Source organism: Salarias fasciatus, chromosome 13 (genome assembly GCF_902148845.1).
Source record: "Salarias fasciatus chromosome 13, fSalaFa1.1, whole genome shotgun sequence".
NCBI classification, from domain to species: Eukaryota; Metazoa; Chordata; class Actinopteri; order Blenniiformes; family Blenniidae; genus Salarias; species Salarias fasciatus.
Window position 1 is genome coordinate 2,524,730 of NC_043757.1, and position 20,000 is coordinate 2,544,729.

The following is a 20,000-nucleotide window of genomic DNA, read 5'->3' on the forward strand; positions in this document are numbered from 1 at the left end:
TTAGACCCATTAGAATTTTAATTTAGGAATAAAATATTCGAGTTTCAGCTGAAAGCTCAATAAAAGTCGCACAGACTTTCAGAGCACTTTATCGTAGCTCATGGAGGAAGAATTTATTTCCTAATGTTTGAAACTTTACAGGGAGATTATTGCATTAGAGCTTTCAGCAGAGTCAACTCGAAGTGGTTTGGTATTAAAAGCTCTGGCGCCATCTCATGATCTTAGTGTAGAAATTAAAATCAGATGGATTCTCAATTACCTTAACAGGATTTAAAATGGGACTCTGAGGCTGAAGTCATTTTTAGAGCTTTCACTAAAAGATTGATAAATCTGGTCAGCTAGCTGACTCACTACTGAACCCCAGTGCACAAATTCATCATCTGTATGAATACCTGCAGGCTTTGTTCAGGTTTTCTTTAAATATACAACACAATTGTGACAGCGCTGAGTCACTCAGTCTTTGAATAAAATAAAAGTGAATAAATCACTTTTCATTTCAAGACATGTAAGAAAAAACTAAGTATATAAGTTGGTTAAGATTTACATTTTTGTCATAGTTTAGGGTTGTAATTGCTTAATTTGTCCCACAGTGTTCATTAGAGTACCGCAATATGCCGATGACACCATGACTTTTATCAGACATTGAAAAACTTCTATATAAGACCTAAACAGGTGGAAAATCACTGTTCCTTGTGTTTTCATTTCCATGTATTCAGTTCTAGTCGTCAAAACAAAGACACTGAGTAACAACAAGCAGTGGCGATTCTGCTCGTTTCACTCAACATGAAGTTTAAAGATGAAACTGATCGAGACAAAAATCCAACTGAGGCACTGAAATGGTGATGAAGGTGGAGGTGGAGGCATGCAACGACACAACAGACACAGAGACACAAATCAGGACGGGTCAGGGTGAGAGGATGAGTCTGAACGGGTTTATTCTCATGTGTGTTAGTAAAAAACAAACAAACAAACAAACAAAAGAAAATAATGACAGCTCCATGGACATGCAACACAAACCAGGAGGAGGAACAACAGTGACACCATGAAAACACACACACACACACACACACACACACACACACAATGACATCAGTGATGTAAACGTCTGCAGGATGTTGGGATGGATTTTTATAACAATGCATGATGGGAAACAGGATGATGGTGAACAGAAAGTACATCTTTATCCAGAAAACCTCGGTGTTAATAAGAAACTACTGCAAACGTTCAACACACAAACTACTCAAATGAGCCTTTAAAGGAACAATGTTTCTTTCCCTCTAAGTTAATCTTTATTTTTATAAATTTTCTTTCTTGCATTTAAAAGGTTAAAATACACCCATCACTGCACCAAGTTATTGATAAAGTTTCACGATTAAACTCAAAAAAGCTTGAAAATGTTAAATTTAAGACCTATAACAATAAGACATGAGCTCTTTGTACATAAATCTTTGTATTCAGACTTCCTCTGTTCGTTTTGGGAACTTTTTGCTCATTTGTAGCCCCGATATGCTGATGATACCATGATATGCGTTAGAGACTGAACAGACGAAATACCTACGATACAAAACTGTTGGGGTTTTTGTGTATTTTCATGTGTTCATGTTCCACAGGGTGAGTTTGTAAAGGATGACGTAGACGAGCAGAAAGACTAACAGCTGAGGGGAGATAATGACGGGAGTGTCGGGCTGAGAGAGAGAGAGAGGAGAGAGAGAGAGAGAGAGACGGGGGAAGGCAGGGGTGAAAACCGGCTGTACTCAGGGTGTGTGCATGTGTGTGTGTGTGTGTGTGTGTGCGTGTGGTGCCACACAACATTCATTCAGTCACACACACAGCAGACATGGATTCGTACCTTCAGTCGTGGTTTAAAGAGCACCATGTTATCATGTTTGAATTATCTACCCTCCTCATTCTACTTCTACCATCTTTTATTGACTGATTTTTTTTTTTTACATTTATTTAATTTCTCTCATCAAACACATTAAATACAAAATGTTAGACAGACCGGAGGAAACAGAACAACAGGAATTCATGAAGAATGTGACTTAGAAAAGCTTCACCACTTCCTGGTTTGACATCACTTCCTGTGAGGAGTTTGGATGAAGTGAAGCGTTCATGTCCGCCTGGATCCTCACACCAGCGCTCCAACCTCACGGTCATTTTGAGATCTTAGTCAGAACTTTAGCTTGTTTTATGTGCATTTAACACAAGTTTTGGACAGTTTTTGCATGTATTTGATTTCTTCGTCTGCAGTAATATTATGAAGAATTTTTCGGACTTAAACAGGTTTTTGAAATAATTGAGACCAGTCCTGCGTGTTTCTTTTTTTGGCTGGTTTGATGATTTTGTAATCATTTCCTCAAAATTATTTGTGAGTTGTCACAAAGTAGAAACGAAACGACGGTTTGAGGCGTTCAATTTGTCTCCAAATTCCTCTGGTCTCAGTCAAATCAAGCATCTGTGGGACGTGAAGGACAGGCCGGTCCTGTCAGCAGCCACACACACACAGGACGGAGGTGAGGCGGCTGGACGTGAGGCGTCAGGTGGACGTGAAGGAACCGGCGCCGCTGGAGGAACCGTCTCCTCACCTGACTGGTCCATTTACCCCAAAGTTCATTAATAAGGAAACACTTAAAGATCAGCCTCCTCAGGCAGTGTGTGTGTGTGTGTGTGTGTGTGTGTGTGTGTGTGTGTGTGTGTGTGTGTGTGTCAGGGTGCGGTCCTGCGGCTCTGCAGGGTGCTGCTGTATTTCTGGTAGGCGGGCGAGCGGTAACTAACCCGAGGAGACTCCTGATCGGACGGCAGCCCGTTCTGAGACAGCGGCTCGCCCTCCCTGCAGACACACACAAACACACAATCAGACACACAAACACAATCAGCCACACGACAACACAAGGAGCAATTTATAATCAGTAGTTTATTCCAAAACTTTGTGTGGACTGAACCAGCAGCAGGATCATGACCATGTTCTTAATAGTTGAAGGGATTTCAACCGTTTCCCAAATATCCAGTTGGTTTTTATCAGTATTTCCACTTTAAACATGTGTAACTAGTTACTTCAAGAACAATACAGACGAGAAGAAAAGCGGGGAGCGTTTCGAGGTGTGTGTGTGTGTGTGTGTGTGTGTGTGTGTGTGTGTGTGTGTGTCTGTGTGTGTGTGTGTACCTCTGCTGAGCTACAGCGTCTGCAGACTGAGCCTCGGCAGGTGGGGGTTGTCTCCTCCTCTCTTCTTCCTCTTGCCTTCTTCTCACTTCCAATAACTCCATCTGCACACAAGCACACCATCAACCCTCCTCCTCCTCCTCCTCCTCCTCCTCCTCCTCCTCCGCCTGAAGGTGGCGCCGCCTCACCGTGGTCAGCCTCTCCAGCGCGGCGAATCTCTCCTCCCAGGTGGCGGCGGACTTCTCGAAGGCCTCGTGGCGTTTGATGAGCTTCTCCACCTCGTCCACGCTCTGGCCGATCTCCCTGCTGGACAGGTAGGGCTCCTGGCCCAGCAGCCAGGCCTCGGCCACGCCGGCGTCCCGCGAGAACTGGTGCACCTCCAGCACTGCACACACTCACACAGGTCAGGCTCGGCCCGGAAAACACCGGGAAACGGAGTCCGAGGGGGCGGAGCCTCACCCAGCCGCAGCCACTCCCATCTGTCCTCCCACTTGTCAATCATCTCTTTCCTCTTGTCCGTCAACTGAAGCAACTTTTCCTTAATCTGAGGGGAGAAAATGTGTCAGCAGGACGAAACAAACACAAAACGTCTGAGCATCAACATCTTGAGCTTCCTACAAATTTTTAATTCGATTCTGCTGACATTTGGTTTTGGGAAACATTTGTCTTGCTTTCTCTTCAGTTAAATGCAGTGGAATCTGAGGACACACAGAGACGTCTAGTGGACACAGATGGGATTGACCAGTGTGTCTTTTCAGATACACTTTTCTTCTTCATGTAATTAACCTGAGCAGCCAGCAGGGGGCAGTGGACTGGTTGAGCGGCAGTTCTTCCTCACCTCCTCTGAAGCGTAGTGTTTGCGAGCCAGCAGAGCTTTTCCCAGCTCGATGCACGAAGTGAAGCTGTCGTTCCGAGCGTCGATCTCTGCTTTGATGCCCTGGTGGTTGTTCATGAGAAGCTCCACGGAGGACACATCTCTGGACAGACACACACACACACACGCACACACACACACATTTGTTTGGTCTCAATCAATATTATCATGATTGGTTTTGAGACTAATGACTGTCATTGCACTGTTTCTGCAGAGCCGCCCCGGAAGCCCTCCCTCTGCCCCTGACCCATGTGGCCCCCCATGCCCCCCTCCCTGGCACCCCATGCGGCCCCCCCCACCTGGGCTTCTCCTGGGCCTCGATGAGCCGGATCACGTCCTCCATCCACAGCAGCAGGTCCCTCACCAGGCTGAAGAAGCGGAACTTGTCTCCGGTGTCGAGGAGTTTGACCCGCCGGCCCTCCACCGCCTCCAGCAGGCTCTTCCAGGCCTCCAGCACCTGGGGGGTGGAGGGGGGACAGAAACATGGAGGCTTCATGTCACATCCCACCGAGCTGCAGGGGAAAACTGCAGGAACAGGACGGAAGCAAAGGAACGGGCTGCAGAGGCAGAAGCTCCGGCTGCAGGGCGACAGGGCAACATTCACCGTCTGGGAACGTCTGGTCTCTGCTCCAGGTCGGAGCTCAGTCTGCCACTCTGGCAGCTTTCATTTATAAAATGATGACCATGAAGGTTGGTGCTTTTAAAACCAGTTTGAAGGTCATTTTGAGCTTCTGGAATCGTCTCAGTGTGGTTCTTGGACTACCGTTGAGCGACTTGTGGACTGAGTTTGTGTCTCTTTCGTCAGCTTCACAATCAGTTCTACTCACTGAACCTCAAAGACTTTACCGTGGACTGAAAAAGCCTCGTTCAGTCGTGGTGCTGGCGTGGAGGAGGGGCTCCACCTGAGCCTCTCCAGTAATCCAGAGTTTTGGCATCTGGAACATCGTGTTCAGCACACAGTCATACTGGGCGACTTTAACGGTGACGTTGGAAACGACTGGGTAACCTGGAAGGAGGTGACTGAGAGGAACGACCCGACAGATCTGAGCCTGAGTTTTGAGTCTTCTGTGTTTGTCCAAACAAACACCATGTTCCAACACAAGGATGCTCAGAAGTGTCCTTGGTACCAGAGCTCCTCGATCATCGACTTGAGACCGTTTGTTCTGGATCCTGTTGAAGAGAGGTGCAGAGCTTCGACTGATCACCATCTGGTGGTGAGTTGGATCAGGTGGCAGGAAGACTGCAGACCAGATCCGACAGACCCAGGTACATAGTGAGGATCTGCTGGGAAAGACTAGCAGAGGACTCTGCCCCAAATGATTTCAACTCCCACCTCTGTGAGATCTTCTCTCATGGACCAGAGGCGATTGAGGACATGAAGTCCCAGTGGACCCTGTTCAAGATCTCCATTAGCAGTTATGGCCAGAAGCTCGTTGGTGTTTGTCATGGCGGCAACCAAGAACACAGCGGTGGACATCAAGAAGCTGTCAAAGCTAATGAGGGCCTGGTTGTCTCAGAGGACTCCAAACACAGCAGACAGGTCTGGACGGGAGAGGGGTCGTGTGTTTTGAGGCTGTTCTAACACTTGACCAGTAGTGTCACGATATAGATTAATTCTGGATACTTTATGAAGTTTGACATTAAAAAAGAAATCCAGAAAATTCATCCATAGAATTAAGAATTTATTTTTGTTTGCACGTTTATGATAAAGTCTACAAGAGCTGATCTCTGTAGTGCTAAACTCGTCTTTGCCGAGTCATCACGTGTAGACTTTAGCATTTATGTGTTAGCGCATTGATGCCACAGTCTATGGGTGCTGACGTCTGTAGCGCTGACGCAGTAAGGCTAATCCTAGCTCAATCAGCACCCAGACTTGATGGACAAACAGCTCCAAATGTCTGCAAGCAAATAAGCTAACTGACTGCAGCTCAGAAGCTCAATATCTAAGAAAAAGCCAATAAGCAGTTAACAAGCTAACTAATGATCCATTCACAAGCTGACAGACTCACAGGCTAACTAACAAGTAACCAACAAGCTAACTAGCAGCTAACAAGTGAACTAATAAGCCGTGCGCAAGCTAACTGACTGACAAGTGGCTCACAGGCGAGCTGAGAGGTAACTAAAGAGCTAACTAATTAGCAGCTAAGAAGTTAACAAACAAGCTGACAGACCACGGCTCCTAATCTAACTATCTAAAGAATAACGTATGTCTTAGTTGAAAACCAAGCAGGTAACAAGTGTCTAAGCTGGAGCAGCTCGCTCTGATAGCATCTAGCTATGATTGCAGCTAACTCTCACAGCGGGAAGCAGCTCACCTCTCTGACTCAGCATGACAACACTGCGTTTGCAAACTACAGGGCCGTTTGTTCTGACGTTCTCGGAGGCCCAGGCGGGTGGAGCTTACATTCGATTGACATTGGTGCAGTGAATTGAGAGGCAGCGCTGAGGTTTTTGTGCAGAAATCCGCCCGTGCAGCGATCTGAGAAAGACGGAAACAAACCGTGGGAGCGTTTGCAAACCGGCGCCCGACGCCGGGAACCCACCGAGCCGCATGGAAACGACTAAAATGTCTCAAAGACCCGTCGACATTTTAGTGTCAACTGAAAGTCGAAAAGTGCAGCCAAAAAAGAAGATGACGATGCAAAGCCGACGTTTTTCTGGCAAAACGGAGTCTCACCTCTCCCTTTCTCTTCTGGGCGGGTGTGCAGGGACACACAGGACACACGGGATCAGAACACAGCCCCACACTCAGAGCTCAGCATCATCAGCATATTCAACATCATCATCACCATCATGTGCGACAGCCGCGGCTCGTCGGCGACCCATCACGAAGTCACTTCTTTGGAAAGTGAATCTGGTCTATATCTCTCTGTCTGTGCGTGCAGCAGCAGCTCAGCGTGCATCGCTCTCGGGAGTTTCCTGACGCCATTCGGGGATGACTCACCTCGCCCTCCCTCTTCTGGATGTCGTCGGCTTTGTCTCCGGCGTACGCCGACTGCAGACGCACGGCGTCCTCCTGAAGCTGCCGCACCTACATCACAAAAAAGACACAGTTAGCTGGACTTCACACCCGAGGAAAGAAACTATCTAAAGCTCCACAAGTATCAAGAAGATAGAAGAAGTTATTCAACAACCGCAGACACTGAAAAACTAAAGTTATCAAAGTAAAATATCGTAATACATCATGATATCACAATATATCGCGATAATATTGTATCGCGACCGAAGTATTGTGAAGCATATCATAATGTGAGGCCCTTGCCAACACACACCCCGAGTATAAACCCGTGTTTTTAGTCTGAATAGAAATGTGCGTGTGCTGTACCTGCGTGCCCAGGGCCTGGATGTCGTGTTCGAAGGTGGTGTGCATCCTCTGCAGCGTCTCCACCGTGTTCTGGTCGCGGCCCAGCTCCTCGGGGAGCTTCTTGTGTTTGTCCAGGATGCGGTTGAGGATCTCCTTGGCGTCGTGGTAGAACTTGTGCAGCTCGTAGGAGGCGGCCAGGATCTGTGTGCGCGTGTCGATGAGCTCCAGCAGGTCGGCCCAGGCCTCGTTCAGCCCGTCCTTCCACTCCGCGATGGTGGCGGCGTCGCCGTGACCCGAGTTGATCAGGTCGTCGGCGAGCCGGTTGACGGCGTCCACGCGCTCCTGCCCGATGTTCCCCGTGTCCCGGGCGAACTCTCTGAAGCGCTCCTGCAGCATCTGCAGGGGAAGGTCGCACAAGGTCACACAGAGTTAACTAAGATCACACAGGGAAAAACAGGGTCACATATGTCTTTGCTCTATGTGTGCGTGTGTGTGTGTGTGTGTGTGTGTGGTACTGACGGTCACGTGCTCGTAGTCCTGCCCCAGCTCATGCGATCCAGCCACCACCTCCCGCTCGGCGATCCACTGCTCCAGGTCGTCCACCTCTCGGTTGAGCTGGAAGAGGCGGAAGCGCTCGTCCAGTTTCCCGCGGCGCTCCTCGGACAGATCCTTCAGCCCGGCGTACAGCTTGTCCACCTGAGACTGACGCATGCCGATTCGCTCGCTGCAGGACGGAGAGAGAGACGGACCAAACTTAGAAGAGCTCGCCTGACATCCACAAACACACACCTTTACGCAGACGACACTCTCTTCTATATCGCTGAACCTACAGCTAAAATCAACTGAAGAGCTTTTACTTTTAAGGACTGTTTGACTCGCAGACGTTCTACAGACGTGAGGATCAGAATAACCTCAGCACACTGAGCCCCCCTCACCTGTCGGGGTGCCCTGCAGCCACCAGGCCTCGGCTGGTGCTGGACAGCTGGTGGACGGTGTCGGCGTAGTCTTCCACCGCCTGCTCCAGGATCTGGTGCTTCTTCAGCATGGCCACCGAGCTCTGCTCGTCCTGAGGGACACACAGACTCGTCATTCCCATGGGACACGTTTCCAGGTGGACCTGTACGGTCCAGAGTCTGCAGGGCGGCGTCCCGGCGGCCCTCGGGCGGCGCTCACCTTGGCCTTCTCCTCAGACATCATGTACAGCTCCTGCTCGCTCATCCAGGCCTCGGCCTCGGCGGCGTCGAAGTAGTACTGCTGCGCCTCGTGGGCCTCGCTGAGCCGGGCGTGGCGCTTCTCCGTCTCCTTGCGGATCTGCTCCCACAGCGCCTGCAGCTCCGACAGGCGCTGGCGCAGCGGCTCGCCCGTCGGACTCCCGTCACGCAGCACGTGCTTGCCGCGCTCGAAGATGTCGTCGAAACGAGGCTGGTGGCCCTGGATCTCCTTCTGCAGGGTCTGCAGGGGTCAGAGGTCACAGAGGGGTCAGAGAGCAGTCAGGATGGGATGGGTGTGTGTCTGTGTGTGTGTCTCTCAGTGTGTACCTGGTTCTTCTTGATGAGCAGCTGCACAGTTTGCAGGTTGTGTCCGTGGTCTGTGGATGTGGCCAGAGGCATCCTCTCCTCCACCCACAGCTACACACACAAAGATGGAGCATCTTTAATAACTCCACCTCATTATGTACTCCTTCTTATTCTCCATTCTTGAATCACTCAGCATTTTCTTGTTGGATTTCAAGCTCCTATCTGTTATCGACTAACTGTCCTGCGCCGCCGACTCCAGTTTTCACCCTCAGATGCTAACTTCTATCTTTAGCATCGCTGATATGCGACACTCACTTCTTACTCTCTGGATATTTGTTAAGTACACAATTAGAATATGTCAGATAGCTTTTTAACTTAAAGTCTATCAACTCTCATCATGCTAAAGTAACTCGTTCACTAAAGACTCCTTCAGTATTTCTCGCTGGGTGTCAGTAAATCTTTACTTGACTAACTTTGAACTGTGACACATTTTAAATATGTTTGATTGGACTTAAGGGCATCTTTAAAAATGAACTATTAACAAGGTTTATACCGATAACTAGCTCCTTCATCACAACAGTAAACTAACCGCCTCTGTAACTCTTGGTTAATTCGGAGTTAGCCTGCGCAGCGCTGCAGAAACTTCCCCCGCCAACACTTTTGGTTCCTTTTTCAGCCTCGTGTTTGAAAAGCAGGTGACTCACGATCTCGTCCTCCACGTCCCGGTTGAACTGGTGGATTTCCCGGGACGCCATCAGGTTGTCTCTCCTCTTCTGCAGCGGCGCCTGCAGCGACTGGAACTTGCTCTCCACGCTCCTCCTCTGGCCGTCCACCTCCTCCGAGCCCTTCCCCTCCTGGCTGAGGGCCTGCGACTGCGTCTGCAGCTCCTCCACCTCCTTCTGACGCACCTCCACCTGGCTCTCCAGCATCTGGGGAGGAGGGAGGGAGACGGTTTAATTCAGATGCAGCTGTAGTGAGGTGTGTGTGTGTGTGTGTGTGTGTGTGTGTGTGCGCCTGCAGGACCTGTAAACGTCTCCACCTGAACCTCAGATGTGTGTTTTCTCTTCAGCCTGCCTGTCGAGTTCTAAACGTTCCGCGAGTCTCGGTTTGACCTGGCCCGCTCTGCCAGAAGCAGAAGAAGAGCTTCCTCTTTCACTTCTGTGCTGCTGTGTGTCGGAGGAAGAGAGACTCTCACCTGCTGCTTCTTCAGCAGGATGTTGACGGACGTCAGGTCCTTGCCGTAGTCGTCGGACTGCAGCTGTCCCTCCAGGCCGGCCAGCCACTTGTCCAGGTCGGCGCAGCTCTGCGTGAACAGCTCCGCCTTGTTGGCGTCGAACAGACACTTGGCTTTGGTCTGCGTGGTGGACTCCAGGTCCTGCCACATGGTCTTCAGCGACGCCAGCTTCTCTTTCGCCATGGCCTCCGTCTCTGGCTTCTCCGCCATCAGAGCCTGACCGTCCTGGAGGACGGAGTCAGAAAGCAAAGACGTCAGTCTGTTAAAGGAAAACTACGAGGTACAAATGAATTAAAGAGCCCAAAGGAGGCGCCTCGCGGCTGCTTGTGGTCGTCTCATGTCTGCGTTCGTCTCGTGTCCGTCCCGCCGTCCCACCTTGTCGATCTTGTCCAGCCACTCCTTGTTGGACTGCAGCTCGGCCATGAACGCCTGATGTTTCAGCCACTTGCTGTGGAGGTTTCTGGCCTCGTCGTACGACATGTCCTGAGCGGTCAGCATCTTCTCGTTGATCCAGAGGGACAGCTGAGGGGACAGGAGCAGGACGTGACCTCAGGTAACCGCACACACACACACACACACACACCCACACACACACACAGTTTACCTCCTGGCAGTCCTGCAGGAACTTCTGCAGGTCCCGGTTGTCCTTCAGCCGGCTCAGCAGGTCGCTGGCAGCCGCCCGGTTCTTCTTGTGTCTGCAGAACAGAACCGAGACGATGAAACGGCGCCAGCAGAGCCGGATCGCACACCGACCACACACAGGCAGACTTCAGCCGCGTGGTGGCAGCACGGGGTCACCTCTGGTCGATGGAGTCCACCTTCTCCTGGATGCGCTCGGCGTTGACGTTGCCGTCGGCCACCAGGCGGCGTCCCGTGTCCACCACGCCGCTGATCTTCTCCTCGTTGGCGTCCATGGTGGTCATGAAGTCCTCCTGCTTCTTGATGGCGGCCTCGGCGCCCTCCAGGGTGGTGGGCATCTCGGTGTGGGCCAGGACGTACTCCTGGACCCGAGACGGGGACACGTTAGAGCCCGGCGGGTGCGTCGGGGTCCGGCGGACTCCGAGGGTCTCACCTGGTTGTTGAGGAAGGCCTCGGCCTGCTTGGTGTCCCTCAGGAACAGCTGGTAGGCGTGAGACTGGGACAGCAGGTTCTGCCGGTTCTCCCACATCTTGTGCAGCTCATTCCAGCCGGTGTCGAGCGCCTGCAGCCGCTGCCGCAGGAACATGTACTGCGCGTCCGTCTGGCCCTGCGTCACCATCTCGCCCATGTCCCGCATCTTCTGGTAGTCCTCCTCGTAGTTGCGGATCTCGTTCTTGATGCCCTCGTGCTGGGCCAGCAGCTTCTCGGCCTCGGCCAGCGTGTTGGGCATGTCCTCGGAGGCGATGGCGGTCTGCGTGCGCGACAGCCAGGACTGGAAGTCGTCCAGGTCCCGCAGGAACTGCTGCAGCTTGCTGGCCTCGCCCAGGCTCTCCTCGCGGTTCTTCAAGGTGTCCTTCATCTCGTCCCACACCACGGTGATCTCGGCCAGCCCGCCTCGGATGGCGTCGGACTGCTCCGGGTGATCGGAGCCCAGGCGCTCCGCCTCCTTTCCCAGGTCTCCCAGCTTGTCCTCGATGGCGGCCAGGTCGCGCTCCATCCCCGTCAGCTTCCTCTGCAGCGCCATGACCCCGGCCAGGTCGTTCCCCAGCTCCTGGGTGGACTCGATGACCTGCAGGAGGACCCGGACAGGAAGTTACCGAGACGGAAGACTCCAACACACCGACGGATGGACGGGGACTCCCAGCACCTTGGTCTTCTCTTTGATCCAGGACTTGGTCTCGTTGCACTCCAGGTGGTAATTCTGGACCCCCAGGGCCGAGTTCAGGCTGTCTTTCTTCTGGTCCACCAGGTCTCTGAACTGACTCCACCTGCAGGAGCATCAACCGGACTGAGGCTCATCTGAAACTACCTGAAGAATCCCAATACCAGATCATCCCAGTAGAAGTACCCAATAATCCCAATAAAAGAACGAGATAATCTGAGTAAAACTACCACTTTAATCTGAATAAAGCCACAAAACATCCAGTAATCTGAGTAAACTCCTGAGTCTGACTTAGATCCCTGTCGAGGAACAGGTTTGATGAGACACAGGATCAGGTTTAATCCCGACTTGTGACCTGGCTTGGGACCCATTGGAAGATCCGGTTTTTGACCTGGTTTTGTCCTGGTTCAGGACATGGTTCAGTAACTGATTCAGAACCAGGATAAGTTCCTTGCTCAGGACCTGGTCCGGGACCTAGACCAGGATCAGGGTCAGTACCTGGTGTTGAGCTTGTCCTGCTGGGCTTTGATCTCCTTCTCGCTGGGATGTCCGCTGTGGATCAGCTGCCGGGCGACCTGGTTGACCACGGCGACGCGGGACGCCTGGTTGTTCATCTCCGGCTCCAGACTCTCGAACCTGGGTTCAGAAAGCACACACACACACACACACACACACACACACACATCCGGTTCAGATTGAACAGATGAGGCTCGGTTGTGTCTGCTGCCGCCGGGTCCGGGTCTTACCGGTGCTGGACCACCTCCAGGTCCTCCAGCTTCTCGGGGATCTCCATGCTGTTGAGCCACTGCTCCTTCTCGTCGATCCAGACCTGGCAGGCGTTGGCCTCGCTCAGCATCTTGTAGAGCGCCAGCGCGTCCTGCAGCGCCTGCTTGCGGAGCCGGGTCAGCTCCGCCACCTCCTTGTAGCGCTCCTCGATGCCGGCCAGCCGGCTCCGCACCTCCTCGGAGTCGGCCTTCTCGGGCGGCAGCGTGCGCGACTGCTCGTGCAGCGCCTCGATGACGGGCCGGTAGCTGGAGATCTCCTCCGCCACGTCTTTGTGCTTCTTCACCAGCGCCTGGGTGGAGAACTCGTCGTGGCCGACGTCCACGCTGGAGACGATGCGCAGCACGTCCAGCATCCACGTGTCGATGTCGTCGGCGTCCGCCTGCACGGACACAGCGTCTCATGAACGTCGGCGCAGAAAACTCTCCCATCGTCAAACCAGACGAAACTTTAACGTCGAAAACGTCTGGAGCTGCAGCCTGCTCACGATCATCACACTCCAATTTATGATGAAGTTTCACATTTTATATGAAAACTTCATTTGTCCCTGAATTAACAGCACGGTTAGGGTTAATTAAACCATAAAAACATTAAAAAAAAATGCTTAAATTGGGTCATGTGCTGTTATTTCCATTTGGGATGTCTGTCGCTACATTTATGACAGATAACTTTTAATAGATTGATGTGTGTTTGTCATTTTTTTCTTTCCCTTTTTTTTCTTTTATTTTATTTTTAATTTGTCTTAGTTCAATATGTTATGTTTATCATTATTATTTTTTTATGTTTTCTCCTTTTTATTGTTGTTAAGGATTTCTCTCATATAAACCTTTTTGCAAATGTTCATGTTAAATTGTATATCCCTGCAAAATTCAATAAAAAAAAAAAATTGAAAAAAAAAATGTTTAAATCAAATAAAAACAGGAAAAAATTAGAACCAAAAAGAGAAGTTTTACATTTTTTAATAATTTTAAATGTAGTTAAAAAGTAGAATACTAAATAATTAACACAAAAAATAATAACACAATGCTTTATAATAGGAAAATCATAATGATAATAAATAATACGAAGGTAATTATTCAAAATCATTAGAAATATTATTTCAATAATGAAATAATTATTTTTCAAAATATCGATATAATTAATTTAGAATAACATTGATCATTATATAAATATTATACATAAATATTTTAGATAAAATAGATAAATATAATTAGATAAATACATATAGATAATTAGAATTACTTATTTATTCAAATTAAATGAAATTATAAAAGGAAACATAAATAAAATAATGAGAAAATAAAATAAAATAATAGAAAAAATAAAAGAAATAAAAGAATAAAATTAATTCAAATAAAATGAAAATTTAAGAAAACAAATACTTTAAAATAAATTAAACTGAGGAGAAAGGTTTTCCTGTCTCGGGGGAATTTTAAACCTCGGCCCTCCACAAACAAACTGACTGGCAGTGGTTTGTGGGTATTCGGGTGTTTGCTGGATCCCGGGGCGCTGAAGCCGGTTCTCACCTGGAACTGGTGCTGGTTGCAGGCCTCCTGCAGGCGGGACTTCCTGACGGCCGACAGACGCTCCAGGGCGGCCCACTGCTCCTGCAACACGCCACACACCATCCCACACATGCAGCCGCTCGTCAACGGATCAGGTCCAGTTCGGGATCCGGGTCGGACCGGGTCCTACCTGGATGTCCTGGATCCGCTCCTTGATCTTGTCGGCCCCGAAGTGGTTGTCGGCGACGAGCTGCTCGCCCTGCCGGATGGTCTGCTGCAGGTGGGCGGCGCGCCCGCTCATCTCGTCTTCAAAGGCTTTGTGCTGACTCAGCAGGCGCAGCGCGCCCGTCAGGTCCTTCCCACAATCCTCGGAGGACAGGATCTGTTCCTTCTCCCTGATCCAGCCCTCCTACACACACACACACACACACACACACACACACAGTGAGTGGATGGTGAGCTGACAGAGGAAGCCAGACTTTGTTTCACTTCCTTGTTTTGGGCATAAAGATGGAGCGCTCACCTCCTCGGCCATCTCCCAGAAGAACTTCCAGAGGCGGCGCGACTCCTCCAGACGGGCTCTCCGCTCGGCCGCCAGCTGGCTGAGCTCCTGGTAGCAGAACTCCATGTGGGCCACGCGGTCCCGGATGACCTGAGGGTCGCAGGGCTTATAGCCTGAGGAGGAGGAGGAAACACAGCGGTTAACTTCATCTGCCTAGAAATCTGTGTGTGTGTGTGTGTGTGTGTGTGTGTGTGTCTCAGCACCTTCAGAGTCGATAGCGAACTTCTGGGCGTTGCTGTTGACGTTCTTGACGCGGTCGGCCTGGATGGAGATGTCGGCCTCCACCAGAGCGTGTTTCTGCAGCAGGTCCTCCACCCCGAGGAGGTGTTTCCCATAATCCTGAGAGAGCAGCAGCATCTGTACACACACACACACACACGCACATCCAGGTTATAGAGCATCTTCCTCTAACTCCTATTAGAAGTGAACAGCCTGGTAACACAGGCTGCTGTCAGATGCAGAAGGCGCTCCCTCCTGATTGGCTGCCCCCGGCCCTGGCCCCGCCCCCTGGTACCTTCATCTCGTCCATCCAGTCCATGATGTAGAGCATCTCCTGGAAGACCCTCTGCAGGCCCAGGTTGAGCTCCAGCCTCAGCCGGCGGGCCTTCAGCAGCTCCAGCAGGTACTCCCACAGCCGGATCACGTTGTCCTTCCTCGCCGTGATGCGCTTGATGTCGTGGTAGCTCTCCGCCTCCAGCTCCTTCGCCACGGCAACCACCGCCTGTGCCGCGCAGAGAGGAGAGAGGGAGGTGAGTCTGGTCAAGCAGAGCAACGGCGGGTCTGGCTGACCGGGACCGACCTGAACTCGCTCCTCGTACGCAGCGATGTCCGTCTCGATGGCCTCGTGCTTCTTAGTGGCCGCTTCAACGGCCTGGAGGTCAAATCCAAAGTTATCCTGCAGGAGCAAGGAGGAGGAGGACAGGAGGAGGACAGGAGGAGGAGGACAGGAGGAGGACAGGAGGACAGAAGGAGGAGGAGGACAGGAGGAGGACAGGAGAAGGACAGGAGGAGGACAGGAGGACAGGAGGAGGAGGAGGAGGACAGGAGGAGGAGGAAGACAGGAGGAGGAGGAGAACATCATTTGGTGGAGTGAGAGACGAAAGCAGGAAAACAAGGCAAAGACAGAAGAAAAGAAGCAAAGACACCCAGGATTAAATCCTCTTCAGAGGAACTGAGAGAGAAATAAAGACCAACATGATTCCAGATCAGTGTGAAGTGGTGAAGATGTCATGTAACGGTGTGATGTGATGGGTGTCTTTTCACAGTGTGAACAGTGACGGTGTGAATTGGTGACAGTGTGATTCAGTGACGGTGTGAAGTGGTGACGGTGTGATTCGGTGACAGTGTGAAGTTGTGACAGTGTGAAGTGGTGACGGTGTGATGTGGTGACAGTGTGATGTGGTGACGGTGTGATGTGGTGACAGTGTGAAGTGGTGACGTGTGATTCAGTGACGGTGTGATTCGGTGACATGTGATTCGGTGACAGTGTGAAGTGGTGACGGCGTGATTCTGTGACGTTGTGATTCGGTGGCGGTGTGATGTGGTGACGGTGTGATTCGGTGACGGTGTGATTCTGTGACAGTAGGAAGTGGTGACGGTGTGATTCTGTGACAGTGTGATTCTGTGACAGTGTGAAGTGGTGACGGTGTGAAGTGGTGACGGTGTGATGTGGTGACGGTGTGATTCTGTGACAGTGTGATTCAGTGACGGTGTGATTCGGTGACGGTGTGATTCTGTGACAGTATGAAGTGGTGACGGTGTGATTTGGTGACGGTGTGATTCGGTGACTGTGTGATTCTGTGACAGTGTGAAGTGGTGACGTGTGATTCAGTGATGGTGTGATTCGGTGACAGTGTGATTCGGTGACAGTGTGATTCGGTGACGGTGTGATTCTGTGACAGTATGAAGTGGTGACGGTGTGATTTGGTGACGGTGTGATTCGGTGACTGTGTGATTCTGTGACAGTGTGAAGTGGTGACGGTGTGATTCAGTGACGGTGTGATTCGGTGACAGTGTGAAGTGGTGATGGTGTGATTCGGTGACAGTGTGAAGTGGTGACGGTGTGATTCGGTGACAGCGTCGCCCGGCGCTGTGTGTTACCTGGGAGACCAGCCTCTGGTTCTCGCTCAGCCACGTCTCCCTCATGGCCGCCTTGCGGTCGAAGCGGCGGGCGAGCTGCTCCAGCTTCTCCTGCCGGATCAGCTCCGTCCTCAGAGCCAGCTCCCGCTCGTGCTCCGCCTTCTCCAGACGCTCCCACGCCTAAAACAAGCGCACCCAGAACAACGTCCTCAAACTGACTGAGACTACAGGGTCTGACCACTTTTTATTTCTATTTCCTGACTTTTCTCTCAAACAAAAAACACATCAAATATGTTCTTTTATTAAAAACCTGCTTGTCTGAGGCTCCTCGCCTCCAGGAGACGGTCTACCCTCAGAGCTGCAGAACGGGTTTTATGAGCTGAGGATATTTTCAGCACTATTAATCTTCCTAAAAGCTGCTTTTCACTGTAGATTTCAGTCTGGAAGCAGCGAGCTCAGAGACTTCAGTGTTCACAGCTGTTCTACAGATATAAAGAGGAGAACAGTCCTGAGGAGATGCAGCAACTATGACAAAGTTGAATTTGTTCATCTGCTTGATGTCTGATAATGTTCACGAGAACCGCCGAAAAAAATCTGATTTACAATAAATAAAAAGATGATGCTCGTGTTTTTGTTCATTTCTCTGCAAGCTCAACAAATATTTTTCAATCATCAAAAATGTAATTTGTGATTTTTCAGTCACTCTGTTCTTTCAATTTGCAGAACATGAAACCATCCTTGAACTCATTCCGGATTCACTCCCAACCCGGACCATTCCTGCTGAAAGCTGTGCAGCGTCCCCCTGCGGGGCCGCGCCCCACACTTTGAGCAGCAGCGCTGCTGATGTTACCTTGTTGATGTCTGAGATGAGCTTTCCTTCTCGCGGGGTGTAAACCTTCTGATTGTTGGCTCGCATTTTACTCTGAATGGTGAAGAGGAGAACCTCCAGGTTCCCTTTTTCTGTGAACCTGCGAGCGTGCGCGCACACACACACACACACACACACACACACACACACACACAGATATTTAAACTGTTAAATGTGTGTTTTCTTTCTCTGGTCGTTCTCTCAGTTCTCGACCATCTGCTCAGTCAGTGTTGGTGTTTAAAACCTCTGCTTCTTTAGATCTGCTGGTCTAAACTAAACGGCGACGTCGCCCTCCAGTGGTCACACTGAGAACGACGGCAGAAAAGCTTTTACTCTTCATTTAAACCCTCTCTGTACTCCCCTTTATTATTTTTTGTTTGCTACAGCAGCTGCCCCCCGGTGGGGGCGGCGGGGGCTCGGGGTACTGACTTGGGGGGCTTTTCCACGGTGCGGTACGTGTTGAAGGCCTGCAGCTGCTGCTGGACGCCCACCAGCGAGTTGGCGAACTTGCGGTTGTTGAGGATGATGATGGTCTGCTCGATCCACTCCAGCAGGTCGGACGCCAGCGACTCGTACTTCTCGATCATCTTCTCCGTCTCGATGGCGTTGTCCAGCACCTGTCAGACACGGCGCAGGGTTAAAGGCTCCGACGCCACGGGACCGAGGCGCCTGAGGGCGGCGTTCCGCCGGCGGCCCACCTTTCCGATCCTCTTGCCCTCCACCTTCAGCGCCTTCATCTTGGAGAAGTAGTGGTAGTAGGTCACCACGTAGGTGATGATGGACTTCTCATCCGGGTGGTCCACGCTGATGTCTGACACACACACACACACACACACAGGGTCAGCGGGGTCTGGGGACGGGTCAGGCCAGCTGGGACGGCGTGGCCCCGCCCCCTCACCTTCAGGGTCCAGCAGCTTGGTCAGGCCCAGGTGCTGCTCCGCCAGGTTGAAGGCGTTCTGCAGGTTGTAGTGGGCGTTTGATTTCTTCAGCTTGTCAAAGTCGATCAGGTCCGGCCTGCGGGCGGAGACACACACACACACACACACACACACACACACACACACACACACAAATGAAAACGCACTCAGAGCTTCTTGTAGGTCTTTGCTCCTTGTTGAGGAACTTCATCATAAAACACATATTTTTAGACTAACACACACACACACACACACACACACACACACACACACACACACACACACACACATCTTCAGGAGTGTGTGACCTCTGACCTGTGTTTGTGGATGAGAGCGTTGAAGGCCATTCCATCTCTCCAACTGGTGGTGAAGTTATGGATGTTCACGTTTGGATATCTGAAGAGGAGGAAGAGGAGGAGAAATCAGTTTATCTGGTCTGGACGTTGAAACGCCCCCAGCTGCTCCTCTGGCCCCGCCCCCAGCAGCTCCTCTGGCCCCGCCCCCAGCAGCTCCTCTGGCCCCGCCCCCAGCTGCTCCTCTGGCCCCGCCCCCAGCAGCTCCTCTGGCCCCGCCCCCAGCTGCTCCTCTGGCTCCGCCCCAGCTGCTCCTCTGGCCCCGCCCCCAGCGGCTCCTCTGGCCCCGCCCCCAGCTGCTCCTCTGGCCCCGCCCTCTGCACTCACCCCGCCGTCTTCATCTGGCACCACAGCAGCAGGGCGTCTTTGGCGGACTTCTTCTCCTTGTTGTCCTCCGTCTCCACGCTGATGTCCTGGATCTGGAACACACACAGCCAGGCTCAGCCCCTGAGCGGGAACCACGGTCCGAACCCCACGGACCGGAGGGCCGGGCGCCGCGGCCCCGCACCTGGAAGCGGAGGATGATGGTCCAGATGAGGCCCAGCGTCAGGCGGTGGTTCCCGTCCACGATGTCGTGGGAGCCCATGTTCTCCAGGTGGACCCGCTGCTCCTTCAGGAACTGCAGGGCTTTGTCCACGTTCTCCAGGCAGTGGATCCGCATGCGGCCCTTCGTGGGTTTAGGCTGCGAGCAAAACACAACTCCGCTGTCAGTGTATACACACACAGACACACACACTCAAACACACACAGAGTTCAGTTGTAATGAGCTCCTGCAGACAGCAGGGGGCGCTGCAGCCACACAGGAGCAGTTTGAAGCATCTTTAAAACATTTAAAGGACATTTTTCCAGCTTTTTAATTCAGTATTTTTGAACTTGAGGACAAAAGAAACTTTATTCATGTGAATAAAACAAATTTTATCTCCTCAAATATTCAAAGCAAATAAAATCATCAACAATAACTGTTTTTAAATGAGCTCCATGTCGATATCTTGTTTTTATTTCTTCAAAAAAAATCTGAAATGTGACTTTGAGATGCTCCCAGT

General features: G+C 51.2%; 1 protein-coding gene and 1 long non-coding RNA gene across 6 annotated transcripts in view; one reads left to right on the top strand and one right to left on the bottom strand.

Moving 5' to 3' along the window:
* sptbn1 (spectrin, beta, non-erythrocytic 1) overlaps positions 1-20,000 on the bottom strand; it is a 60,482-nt gene that overhangs the window by 4,539 nt on the left and 35,943 nt on the right. For 3 of the 5 annotated variants that reach the window (XM_030106242.1, XM_030106239.1, XM_030106238.1), the window contains 36 exons: positions 19,466-19,639; positions 19,285-19,376; positions 18,920-19,000; positions 18,586-18,701; positions 18,386-18,498; positions 18,117-18,304; positions 17,670-17,787; positions 16,841-16,999; positions 15,540-15,635; positions 15,255-15,461; positions 14,944-15,097; positions 14,702-14,853; positions 14,369-14,587; positions 14,200-14,280; positions 12,637-13,055; positions 12,389-12,526; positions 11,876-11,996; positions 11,162-11,797; positions 10,888-11,090; positions 10,694-10,784; positions 10,465-10,611; positions 10,051-10,314; positions 9,560-9,784; positions 8,877-8,966; positions 8,512-8,790; positions 8,274-8,404; positions 7,858-8,062; positions 7,360-7,734; positions 6,979-7,065; positions 6,712-6,726; positions 4,334-4,491; positions 3,999-4,137; positions 3,620-3,704; positions 3,349-3,545; positions 3,164-3,264; positions 2,776-2,830 (listed from right to left, as the gene is read on the bottom strand). In XM_030106242.1, the coding sequence (XP_029962102.1) occupies positions 2,776-2,830; positions 3,164-3,264; positions 3,349-3,545; positions 3,620-3,704; positions 3,999-4,137; positions 4,334-4,491; positions 6,712-6,726; positions 6,979-7,065; positions 7,360-7,734; positions 7,858-8,062; positions 8,274-8,404; positions 8,512-8,790; positions 8,877-8,966; positions 9,560-9,784; positions 10,051-10,314; positions 10,465-10,611; positions 10,694-10,784; positions 10,888-11,090; positions 11,162-11,797; positions 11,876-11,996; positions 12,389-12,526; positions 12,637-13,055; positions 14,200-14,280; positions 14,369-14,587; positions 14,702-14,853; positions 14,944-15,097; positions 15,255-15,461; positions 15,540-15,635; positions 16,841-16,999; positions 17,670-17,787; positions 18,117-18,304; positions 18,386-18,498; positions 18,586-18,701; positions 18,920-19,000; positions 19,285-19,376; positions 19,466-19,639 (6,111 nt within the window). The remainder of the gene's footprint in view (positions 1-2,775; positions 2,831-3,163; positions 3,265-3,348; positions 3,546-3,619; positions 3,705-3,998; positions 4,138-4,333; positions 4,492-6,711; positions 6,727-6,978; positions 7,066-7,359; positions 7,735-7,857; positions 8,063-8,273; positions 8,405-8,511; positions 8,791-8,876; positions 8,967-9,559; positions 9,785-10,050; positions 10,315-10,464; positions 10,612-10,693; positions 10,785-10,887; positions 11,091-11,161; positions 11,798-11,875; positions 11,997-12,388; positions 12,527-12,636; positions 13,056-14,199; positions 14,281-14,368; positions 14,588-14,701; positions 14,854-14,943; positions 15,098-15,254; positions 15,462-15,539; positions 15,636-16,840; positions 17,000-17,669; positions 17,788-18,116; positions 18,305-18,385; positions 18,499-18,585; positions 18,702-18,919; positions 19,001-19,284; positions 19,377-19,465; positions 19,640-20,000) is intronic. The other 2 variants (XM_030106243.1, XM_030106241.1) reach the window with 1 other exon arrangement.
* LOC115399073 (uncharacterized) overlaps positions 18,502-20,000 on the top strand; it is a 5,807-nt gene continuing 4,308 nt past the window's right edge. The window contains exons 1-2 of the long non-coding RNA XR_003932629.1: positions 18,502-18,526; positions 19,016-19,029. This is a non-coding gene — a long non-coding RNA (uncharacterized LOC115399073). The remainder of the gene's footprint in view (positions 18,527-19,015; positions 19,030-20,000) is intronic.